Genomic DNA, 12,385 nt, shown 5'->3' with positions numbered 1-12,385 from the left:
AAGTTCCTCAAGGTGCAGGCACTTATTGTAAATGTGGTTGTCCGGGATCACAATGCTCTCCACAAACTCCCACATGCTGCAGTTGTGGCACACCACCTGCACTGCCATCCCTATATGGCCTTGTTCTATTTAATTAAAATGAACTACATTTATATTTAAGTACCTTCGTTTGCAATTTAGTTTCTTGACAACTTAATTGATCTAGATTAAGATATGGGTAAATGTAATTAAATATCTGCCTGTAACACAAAGCACTGCAAGTAGTGCAGGCAAAAAGCAGCAACTCCTTCTCCTCTGTATTCCCACTCTTTCCAAATTCCGAAAAAAACACTCTATTTAAGTGCACTCCATTTAATGCCACTCTGTGCAGATCGCAGACAGTAATATAAAAAGCATAGTGCAGGAATTATACTGTGCGATATTATCATTTAACATTTATACAAAAGCAAAATACTGCAGATGCTGGAATTCTGAAATAAAAACAGAAAATGCTGGAAATACTCAGCAGTTCAGGCAGCATCTGTGATAAGTGAAACTGGGTTAACACTACAGCTCAATGATCAGCATTTCTGATGAAAGGACATCGCCCTGAAACGCTGACTGTTTCTCTCTTCACAAATGTGCCTGACCAGCTGAGTATTCCCAACATTTTTTGTTTTTATTATTGAACATTTAATACGTTTTTATCAAATTCCACATCAACAGAACTGTCAACTCATTTCAAATAAATTTGTTAGCCCCTTTGTTAAAATAGCAAAGACAGGAATTTGATACAAATGCTCATATGATATCACACAGTGCAGGCTCCAGGCTCATATTTCTGTTTGGTCTCACAGTGGCACAATGTCCTTGTCCAATAAAATACATCGATTTGTGAACCACAAAAAATTAAAACAAGCATTAAAAATTAAATTTAAATTGTGGAAACTAGTACTTGGCAATGGCCAGCAAACCACAGTGATGGTTGATTTCACGTTGATTTCACCGTGCTGAAAATGCAGATATTTTTACTTAATTTGAGTTTTCATTCTAAGTAGCTCCAAGTGGTTCCGATGTCATCAATAAGTGCAATGGTGCCATTGATGAGATATGGTATTTTTTTTACTCAATATGGACATCCTGGCATGCAGGTCTCTGACAATAAACCACCTTTTCAGTCACACGATTTTTCTCAGTTGATGAATAAGAATGGTGTTTCTCATTTTACGTCTCCACTCGGATACCTGCAGTCAAATGGGGAAATTGAGAGGGTTGAATTCAAACTTCTCGAACAAAGATCCCGACACCATGCATCAGAAATTAGAGGTATCTCTCTTGAGTTATCACACATCGCCTCATACAATTATGACACTTTTTGAGTTATTCGCCGGAAGAAAGTTACATACTTGTTTTGATATTTTGAAACCTGATTTGGAAACATCAGAGTCTGAAGGAAACTTTGTAATGCTGGACCGCCGAACTCGGAGCAATATGATGTGGGAGAAAGAGTATTATGCCTCAATTTCTGTAGGAATGTGAGACAATGGTGGATTGATGTTATCCAACAGAAGATTGGAGCTGTTACATTTTTAGTCTTGGTGAATGATTTATGTGGCTGTATCATAAGTATTAATTACAAGACCTACATCGATCTACAGCCTTCGACGTGGTATTTACAGGAATGGTACCTGGGTGAGGAACATCAATTACGTGGCGAGACTAGAGAAGCTGGAATTGTTCTCCTTAGAGGGGAGAAGGTTACAAGGAGATTTAATCGAGATGTTCAAAATCATGAAGGGTTTTGATAGAGTAAATAAGGAGAAACTGTTTCCATTGGTTGAAAGGTTGATAACCAGAGGACACAGATTTAAGGTAATTAGCAAAGGAGCCGGAGGTGAGATGTGGAGAAATATTTTTCCACAGATTTGTTATGATCTGGAATGCACTACTGAAAGAATAATGGAAGCAGATTCAATAGTGACTTTTAAAAGGGAATTGGATAAATATTTGAAGGGTAGAAAATTGCAGGGCTATGGGGAAATTCAGGGGCATGGACTAATTAGCTAGCTCTACCAAAGAGCCAGCACAGGCAAAATGGGCCGATTGGCCTCCTTCTGTGCTGTAGGATTCTATGATTAGCAAATGACACCATTGCGTGTGACCTATCAGTAATGGCCATTCAACCTAAGGCAGTAGCTGTTACCTCACTTTCAAAGATTTCACATGTTTTGCCATTCTCCAAATAAACCAAACACAACTGAACAATGACAGGAACAAAGGCACCCTGTTGAGTTCCACCAAAACTATTGCGCACTTAGTTGGCCATCCTGTTCAGTTCCATCAAAAACCCCATGTTCGAGTCGACGATCCCATCTACTGGATGCCACCCACACTCAACACAACCTTAGTGTTCTACTTGACCCGAAGTCTTTGCGCCATCTACAAGGCACAAATCAGAAGCATGATGGAATACATTCCACTGGCCTGGATAAGTGCAGCTCAACAACACTCAAGAAGCTCGACACCATCCAGGACAAAGCAGCCCATTTGATTGGCACCCCATTTATCACCTTAAACACTCACTCCCTCCACCACTGGTATACCATGGCTGCAGTGTGCACCATTTACAAGATGCACTGCAACAAATCACCAAGGTTTCTTCAACAGCACTTCACAAACCAGCGACTGCTACCACCTAGAAGGACAAAGGCAGCAGGTGCATGGGAACACCATCACCTCCAAGTTCCCCTCCAAGTCACACACCATCCTGACTTAGAAATATATCGTCGCCCCTTCATCGTTGCTGGGTCAAAATCCTGGAACTCCCTAACAGCACTATGGATTACCTGCAGCGGTTCAAGAAGGTGTCTCACCACCACTTTCTCAAGGGCATTTAGGGATGGGCAATAAATGCTGGCCTTGCCAGTGACGCCCACATCTCATGAACAAATTTTAAAAAAAACACCAGACCTTGGGTAATTCTCTGCCTTTGCAATGCTAGCCGGAAGCCTCGGCTGTTGGTACCACATATCGAAAATTCACGTAAAGCTGTGACTGATTTTCTAACCATTTAAATTAAATGGTGCAAGCCCACATTTCTGATCTGGTGGCAGAGTGAAGATGAAACATTACCCCTTTAGTATAATTTTTAAAGCTGTACATTGAGTGGAAAAAAGTAGGTATGTTGTTTTGTTTTGGAAATCATTTAAAATGTTACTGGATTGTAATGCTTTGTCGGTTAAAGTGGATGAGATAATATGCTGTTTAACTGTACTGTTGTTTCATTTTCTTATTTGTTTTCTCTATAGCGGGGTTCCAGTTATTGCTCGTTAATGACAACGCAAGGGAAATACCAGCTTTTTGCAAAGACTGGCTATTTTAAGGTACTAATCTCAATTCTATCTCCAGTGTATCTGTTTGCTTTGTGGCCATGATGTCAGACTTTCAAATGAACAACTGTGAAGGAAAATGAAGCAGGATTTGCAATAATGCACCAGCCAGACGCCAGAAATCCATAGCTGCCAGAAACAACAAATCTATTCCCATTTTCAACTCTGAGTGAAATCTGTACCTTGGATTGCTTTAGTGCTGTAAACTCCCTGGGGTGGCCCCTGGTTAAGACATACATCTGCAAGGCATGTCACTGCAGAATGCTAAACAAGACCATCGACAGAAAAGCTGAATATCAACTGTCCCTCTCCCACATGTGAATATGCCCCAGAAAGGAAATAGTTTCATTGCATAATTAATTTAAAAGTACTAAACCACATATTTAGCACTGGATTTTGTCGACGCTTATTGTGCGGGTTTGGAGGTGGGTCCGTTGTCAAAATTTTAAAGATTGACAGCGGGGTGATATCCCACTCTGAACCCGCCTCCGTCAAAGTTTCCCAAGTGCCGGGTCTGCCTGCGCTCACGTCAGGTAAGTACATCGGCTTTTCAGTGACTCTCCATTGCTTGGAATAGGTGACAGCTGCAAAAGTGGTAAAAAATTCATAATTGTTCACTTTCCAATGTTAGAAGCTGGAGCCTTCGGGATTTGGAATACATTTTTGAGCTTTATGCAGTTTGTAAGTGTTTGGAGTAAACTCTCTATCCACTGTCACCTCCTATCTCACCATTGACAGATCACTTCTGTTATCTCAGCTTCAGCTGCCGTCTACTCCAGCAGCATTGGTGCCCTTGAAAAAAATCTCACATTGCTCCTTAGAATCCCACCATGATCAACCCCAACACCAACATTACCAGGCACACCAGCAACACCAACAACAAAACCAATCTTCTCCGCAATCACCTGAGAGGCCACAGGGCATCAGCCCGTACCACATTGCTACCCAGGAGGCCAGGGATAGCCTTACCATGGCCATATTGACTTCACTTGACACTGTACATCTTGGCTGCCACATGATGCGCCAGGTTGGCACCACCCCACACTAACACCATAAAGCATCCCCACAATGCCCAAGCCATTCCTTTCACACTCATCACTATTGCAGGGGACAGCGTTATGTCTGCAACTCACTAAGACACTTCCAAATCTGTCCAAGCAAGCAAAGTGTTGAAAATAAAGATTTCAATGTTTGACAACACACTAAAAGACCCAAGTGCCTATCCTTGTGTGTTGTTAGTTTGTATAATTGCGCAAGGATAAGGGTGAGTGTGAGGTGTGGCTAGTGAGATGGGGATGTGATAATGTAGAGAGAGAGGAATGGGTAGAGGTGCAAGGTAAGTCGGTGTGAGTAAGGATGTGCAGGGGTAGAGTGGGGAAGACAGAGTGATGGGCATGTGATGAGTGGCACATCAGGATGAAGTTGAGTGTGGCTTTGCAGTAACATTTCGTGATCTACTGAGATCATTGAAAGGTTTGCGTTAGTCCAGCCAGGTCCTTTTGATGACAACTCTGCTTGTGCCCTCCTGTACAATATGCAAGCGGGCATGCTGTGACTCCCTTCATAAGCATATGGAGGGAGTCATGGGAGAACCTGGGTGCAGCCGTGCACCTTTATGCAGTACAAGGTCAGTGTTTGCAGCATCTCAATGCTGCAGAACACTGATAGCGCAATGGTCAAAATGAACATGGACATGGTCCCTTTAAGGAAACCAGCTGATGACACATCATCAAATAATGTCATCAGACCCACTTCCTTTTAATTGGCCGGGAACCTCGTAGGGTGGGCTTTACAAGCCCAATCAGGGGAAAGTCGTGGGGGAAACTGTCATGGAGACAGCAGCGGGACCGGAATCCACACTGGATGTTGTGCGCCTCTCTCCCAACCAATAAGAAAAATCGAGTCATTACTGTCAGTTTTTTTTTCCCCTTGGCCAAGTACCAGCTGGAGAAGTAATGGAGTGGGATTTTTCTCTTGCTACTCAGCTGTAATTGTCTTGGTGACATCACTAAGAAACCTTTCCCCCACCTATTACAGGCATAAATAGAAGGTTTGCGATGTTATAACGTTATAATAATTATTTCCTACCAACATAAGTCCAACAGAGATTGCATTTTACCTATATAAAGGGGTTGCACTAGTTACTAGTAACAGAAAGGGGCAAGCACTGAATCTTCTAATGCTCCCTTTGTGCAACAAACGAAATAAAAGGATTAAGGGGACAATTTTTTCTTGGTGTAAAACTGAAGACTAAAATACTGATACATTTATCATTCAGAACGATCTCCAGCCCCATAATTCCTGTACTGAAGCTGCAGTTTATTAACCACTGCTATATCATTACAGTGTTTTTATAGGTAACAAAATCCCTGTAGATCTTGCCAGGCTAAGCACTTTCTGTAAGTGACAGGGTGAGCAGACAGCCTACTTTCTGGTATCTGGCCAGTGCTGTTTTTAGCCAGCAAAAGGCTAATGACAGTGTTTCAGCTATGATCCTCCCTTCAATCATCAGAAGCGCCAGAGCAGAGGCCTCAGGTACCAGACATCCCCATAACAACATGACTGATATTAGGAACGCAGCAAAATGGGGCAGGAATTGACCATATCTGGGCTTTGTATTGTCACATATTTGTGCTCCAACCAACTTTTGCCCTACACAACCCTACAGAATATATGTAAAAGTAGCACATTTGAAACGGATGGATTGTTGCAAGATGGAGCAAAACTCTAAATAAATACACTTTGTGTCACATTTGTGCAAAAAAGTCAAATCAGTGCCTGAAAAAGTGAGCTTTGTCATTTCAGTGCTTCTTTCATTAAAGCTTTTCAAGCACAGCAGAAGATCAGATACCAGTCACAATCATTGAAACTGATGGATAATTTAAAGCCCTCAAATTTTCATCTTACTCTCATGATATAAAAGCACACCAGTTAATAGAATGAAGGCAAATATCAAAATAAACATGATTTAATTTTATTCATGAAGGAAAGGAGATGGCATATGAATGACAAAAGGAAGTGTATGACTAGGTGACGTCTTTTGCATAGCTTTGCCTTGCATAGATTCTAGTGGAGAATGTCCATGGAAAATAACAGGAATGTGGATATTTGAGGTTCCATGGTTATGTAATTTCAAAAGCTATTTCCAGATGTTTAGAAGTGGATTTTTTTAAGTTGTACTCAGAATAATATATAGCCTGACATTTTAAGCAATTACATCTTATATGGCACTTGTAAATATGTTTTGCAGTTTCTATCCTCTATTGCAGCCCTCTAATTTCCCTTAATTTTTTTCAATTGGATATAGTTTTATTTTAGAAGTTAGTGAAGTGTTCTTGACATTTTCCTTCTTTTAAATCTAACGTAAAATTAAGCTGCATTTAAAATTTAAATTCAAGATTTAATGTTAATGTCCTGACTTTATTTTCTGAAGAAACTATCGTTGAACACAAACAGATTATACATTTCTCTTGATTTACTTGTCACCTACTTAGCTTCATGCAATGAGGGGAAAGTAATTAGGGAGAGTGGGGCTAAATATAGACTTAATACCATCACACTCAAAATCCTCAAGTATTGTGGAAACATGTTTCATCCATTTGTGATACCCAGCAAACTGGCTGTGATGTTGATAAGTGGCTCTTGTTATATTTTCCAAAAGCCTCTTTATAAGTTGCAACTGCCAAAACTGTAAAATAACTAGTTGGAAAAATGCCAGTGCAAACGGGTGCCTGTTTCCACAGCTTCTATTTACTCTAATTCTGCCTTAATCTTTCTCCCTTGCTCTATACTCTCTTGCAAACTCAGTTGTAAAATTCAAAAAAGCTAGCCATGCATTATGTTGTTATGCATTCGATATGTAGTGTCTTTCTTCAAGCGCTAACACTGAGTTGGTTTAATTGTTTGCATGCGTGAAGTAGAAGAGAATAGAGGGATATGTGGGCAGGATGGGAAAAGGCAATTAGAGTGGGAGGACCCTGTGTGGTGTATAAACACTGACATAGACCACTTGGACCAAATAGCTTGTTTCTGTGCTGTAATTTCAATGTAATTCAATGTAACGCTCCACAATTTCACAAAAATAGCCTGCTTGTATATCTAATTCTCACAGATACCTTTCTCTTGCTTATTAAATATAATCTATAGAATTTTTTATGGTGCGGTAGTTAAAGAAAGTCTCATGAAGCAGGAGCAGTGAGATTAATTCCTGCTTGTGAGTAGCACTCACATTCAGAATTCATGTAGTGGGTAAATGTCATTGTCCTGAGCAGGTTATCTTTTAGGGGTGCTGTACATGTGATTTATGTGCTACTCAGAAGCATCCTGGGCAAATGAGCAGTGTTGATTCAGTTCATGGGTTCAACCATCCCACCCTCTTGGCTAATGCTAACTTGCTAAGCTAATAATAACAAACTAAAATAGAATATTTTTAAAAATCAAACTTACTAATGACACAGAATGGATGTAAATAGTTGCAACAGATTATAAGTGCAATATTTAATCCAAAACCAGAAAATAATTTTTCTTAAAATATATTTTCATGTTTTATCTCTTAATTAAGTAAACTTATTTTTGATTATTTAAATTTGATTTGATTTGATTATTTTAGAACTGTTTTTGAAAGACACTGAAGATTGTTTTTTCTCGCCATCACTGCATCCTTTATTTTTACTTGTTAAATTAAAACATGTATCTTTCTTTTCAGGGTAACTTAATTGCAATAAAACATGTAAATAAGAAAAGGATTGAGCCCACCAGACAAGTGCTGTTTGAACTAAAACATGTAAGTGTGTCATTTCCTGTCTCTTTCATCTACATCATAGGTTACCTTATAGTATCTTATCAGTTTTGTGCAAATGCCTGATCACAAGTGTACCCAGTTTTTGTCTCTGTTGCAGATGCGGGATGTGCAGTTTAATCATTTGACAAGGTTCATTGGAGCCTGTATTGATCCACCAAATATCTGTATTGTAACAGAATATTGCCCGAGAGGAAGTCTTCAGGTAAGATGTGGTATACTTATGAGAAATGAAAACTGAGCCCACAGCAATTTCGGGTTAGAAATATTTTTGCTGGAAGTACAATCACTCTATGTTTGGGCACCGATTTAGCTGGTTACAAGAAATTAGATTCTTAACTTCAGTTTCTAACAGTGAGATTCCAGTTATTTTACTAAAATATGACTGCTATTCATATATATTCCATTGTTGTGCTTGTGAAGTGAAAATTGATTACTGATGTCCTTTTGAAGGCTATCCAAAACCGCACAAACTTGCAAACGCAGTATGTTTATCTGCATTGCTTTATATATATTTGACCTACATGCAATTTATACATCAACTTCAGCAACACAGAAGAGCAGTTTCCACTTTGCTGTGTTGCTAAAGTTGGTAGATAAGCAAGAATTTTCCAAAGCAGTGCCGCTATGTTTCACATTGGAGTAGAAGTGAGAACTCCAACTGCTGGAGATTCACACCTGAGCTTCAGATGCCAGTCCAAACACAGTCTTACGCAGTTCAGGTCAGAAGTAAAAGGTGGCGTTAACATGGTGTAATGTTTTTACTATCTCTCTGTCAAATCATATAACAATTTTGAATAATGTTAAATTAACATTTCTTAAACAATACAGGCGCTTGGCTGCAATTTTGCGGGTTAATTTTGACTTTGTGAGATAGTGTAAAACAGGTGATAGCGAATCTGCAATCTGTTGAAGTCGGTGGAAATAAAAATTGTGATAGATGTAAAATGAAAAATACAGATCACCCGTTTTACACTATTGCACAAATTCAACATTACCCTCTAGCAGTGGGTTAGAAGGAGCATGATGTCAGAATGTAGAAACAATTAAAACCATTTTTACACCAGGAAGTAAAGATCAGGTGAGGAAGAGCCACTGTAAATCAGTTCTACCAATTTGAGTCAAATCCATGAACACACGGTTAGTTTGTTTTGTTGAGTTTGAATGCTCTCTCGACTGCCCTTAAAAAGCATCTGAATACGTGATTCTCTGAAGGAAAACTTGGGGGGGTGGCATTGTTCCCGATATTTTCTGTGCAGTTCTCCTTTCTATTTTATTCATCCTAATCCCAGTTGAGACTCGCTCGAGGCTGGAAGAATTTTTAAAAACATTTACATTGTTTCATTTAATCTGATCAGGCCCACCCTCTACTGCTTCTGTACTGTTATGTTTGAAGAATGTGAGACTCGTGTTGAGATTTTCAGGAGGGGTCACTGGGTGCGATCGGTGGTGGGTCAGGTGGGAAAGTGTTTCTTTTCCCCAGCGGGTCGGGACCCTGCTGTGAACCTGTCACCACGTGCCTTTACCAAATGCTGGGTCTGCCAGCACTGAGCAGACAATTTGAAGGATCAATGGCTTGTTTACAGCAACTTAACATTGATTGTAAACTAACCTTTTGCATTTAACAGCTCGCCCATGGGTTTCATGCTGTTGCTAGACCACGTCTGTGACGCTGAGGTGGGAGGTCAGTGGCCATTGAATCAGTTGTTGAGTTGACAGCTTCAAGTACAAATTTCCACCTTAAGAGATATCTTCTCTCAGCCACAAGCTCTCCTCACTGCATTTCCACAACAGATTCACCATGCTGCAAGTCTTTACACAGTCTCCATCCAGTCTGACATCATTACCTCTCTCACCATTGACAGATCACTTCTGTCATCTCTACTTCACCATCTGTTCCATCAGCATGGGTTCCCTTTATGCTCTCTCAGAATCTCACCATCATCAGCCCCAACACCAGCAGCACGAAACTCACCAGCGGCACCAACAACAACGCCAACCTTCTCCGCAATCAACTGATGCTGCCTGAGCAGAGGGCAGGCAGCATCTATGGAGAGAGAAACAGAGATAACATTTCAAGTTGTTCACCTTTTGTCAGAACAATGACCTGCAACGTTAACTCTGATTCTCACTCCCAAGATGCTGCCTGACTTGCTGAGTATTTCCAGCATTTTCTGTTTTTATTTCAGATTTCCGACATATACAATATTTTGCTTTTGTCTCAGGAGATATTGCGATAAGTGATCAAAAGCTTGTTCAAAGGGATAGGTTGTAAGGATTGTCTTAAAGGAGGGGAGAGAGGCAGACAGATTTAGGGAGGGAATTTCAGAGCTTAGGGCCTACACAACTGAAGGCATGGCCACCAATGGTGGTGCAAAGGAAATCGGAAATGCACAAGAGGCCAAAATTGAAGGAACACGGTGTTTTCCAAGTGTTGTGGGGCTGGAGAAGATTACAGGGATAGGGAGGGGAGGGGTCACGGAGGTATTTGAACACAAGGATGAGAATTTTAAATTTGAGACATTACTGGACCGGGAGCCACTGTGAGTCAGCGAGCACAGGGGTGATGTGTGAACAGGACGGTGCAAATTAGGATATGAGTTTTAGATGAGCTGAAGTTTATGGAGGGTGGAAGATGGGAGGCTGGCCAGGAAAGCATTGGAATACTCGAGTCTGGAGTTGACAAAGGCCATGGATGAGGGTTTCAGCAGCAGATGGGCTGAGGCAGAGATGGAGACAGGCGATATTACAGAAGTAGAAGTATGCAGTCCTATAAGAGAGGTGAATTTCTATTTTACCCATACGACAAAAAGAGCTGCTAGCAACATAACAATAACATAGGGATCTCCATTCACCATTATTATAGAATCATAGAATGGTTACAGCACAGAAAGAGGCCATTCAGCCCATCGGGCAAGTGTCAGCTCTCTGCAAGAGCACTTCAGCTAGTCCCACTCCCTGGGCCTTTCCCCGTAGCCCTGCAAATTTTTCTCCTTCAGGTACTTATCCAATTCCCCTTTGAAAGCCACAATTGAATCTGCCTCTACCACTCTCTCAGGCAACGCATTCCAGTTTTTAACCACTCACTGCGTAAAGAAGTTTTTTTCTCATGTCACGGTTGGTTCTTCTGCCAATCACTTTAAATTTGTGTCCTCTGGTTCTCGATCCTTCCATCAGTGGGAACAGTTTCTCTCTATCTACTCTATCTAGACCCCTCATGATTTTGAACACCTCTATCAAATCTCTCAACCTTCTCTGATCGAAGGAGAACAACCCCAGCTTCTCCAGTCTGTCCATGTAACTGAAGTCCCTCCTGCCCGGAACTATTCTTGTAAATCTTTTCTGCATCCTTTCTAAGGCCTTCACATCTTTCCCAAAGTGCGGTGTCCAGAATTCAATACAATACTGCAGTTGAGGGCAAACCAGTGTTTGATAAATGTTCATCATAACTTCCTTGCTTTTCTACTCTATGAAGTCAAAATTTGGTACTGCTGTTTTTGAGGTGGTGTCACCGTCTGAATGCTGATTTTAGTGCCGGGCATTAGGCATAGCCTCAAAGTCCTAAATTCAGTTTTTACGCCCAAAGATGAGAGAGCAGCACTAAAAAGTGGCATTGCACACTCCTCCTCGGGCAGGAGTTCAGGAAGCTTCCTGAATTTTCCGACGGGAGGCTGCCTCCATGCTCGGAAAAAAACAGGAAGAAAAAAAGAGAACTAAATCTTCTCTGATCCACACACATACTTCTCCACTCTTAAAACTAATGAAAACATGCAGAAATAAATAAAGAGAAAAATTTACCTTCCTTTCTAGGCTATTCCACCCGAGATCCTTTTCTCAACCTGCCCTGCCACCAACGATTTGTGCACATACACCCCCAGGTTTCTCTGTTCATGCACCCCTTTAGAAGTGTACCCTTTCATTTATCTTGCCTCTCCTTGTTCTTCATATCAAAATGTATCACTTCGCACTTTTATGGCTTAAATTTCATCTGTCACATGTCCGCCCATTCCAACAGCCTGTCTATGTCCTCTTGAAGTCTATTAAAAATAATGGCATTTCCGTCATTTCATTCATTTACCACCAAGCTGCAAACTATGCATTGGGGCAATCTAAGCCATCCAATAATCAATGGTAATCATAGATTAAGTATGTTGATGAAGGTTAAAATGATTTCAACAAATCGTTGAAGGTGGCAGGGCAGGTTGAGAAAATGGTTAAA

At 40.7% G+C, this 12,385-nt stretch overlaps 1 protein-coding gene across 2 annotated transcripts in view; it reads left to right on the top strand.

The window, feature by feature from the left end:
• The window catches only part of npr2 (natriuretic peptide receptor 2), a 255,740-nt gene that overhangs the window by 140,934 nt on the left and 102,421 nt on the right, over positions 1–12,385 (top strand). For both annotated transcript variants that reach the window (XM_070868404.1, XM_070868405.1), the window contains exons 9-11: positions 3,288–3,362; positions 8,074–8,151; positions 8,267–8,371. In XM_070868404.1, the coding sequence (XP_070724505.1) occupies positions 3,288–3,362; positions 8,074–8,151; positions 8,267–8,371 (258 nt within the window). The remainder of the gene's footprint in view (positions 1–3,287; positions 3,363–8,073; positions 8,152–8,266; positions 8,372–12,385) is intronic.

This window comes from Pristiophorus japonicus, chromosome 2, assembly GCF_044704955.1.
Source record: "Pristiophorus japonicus isolate sPriJap1 chromosome 2, sPriJap1.hap1, whole genome shotgun sequence".
In the NCBI taxonomy this organism is placed as follows: Eukaryota; Metazoa; Chordata; class Chondrichthyes; family Pristiophoridae; genus Pristiophorus; species Pristiophorus japonicus.
This window is presented reverse-complemented; position numbering and strand designations above follow the sequence as displayed.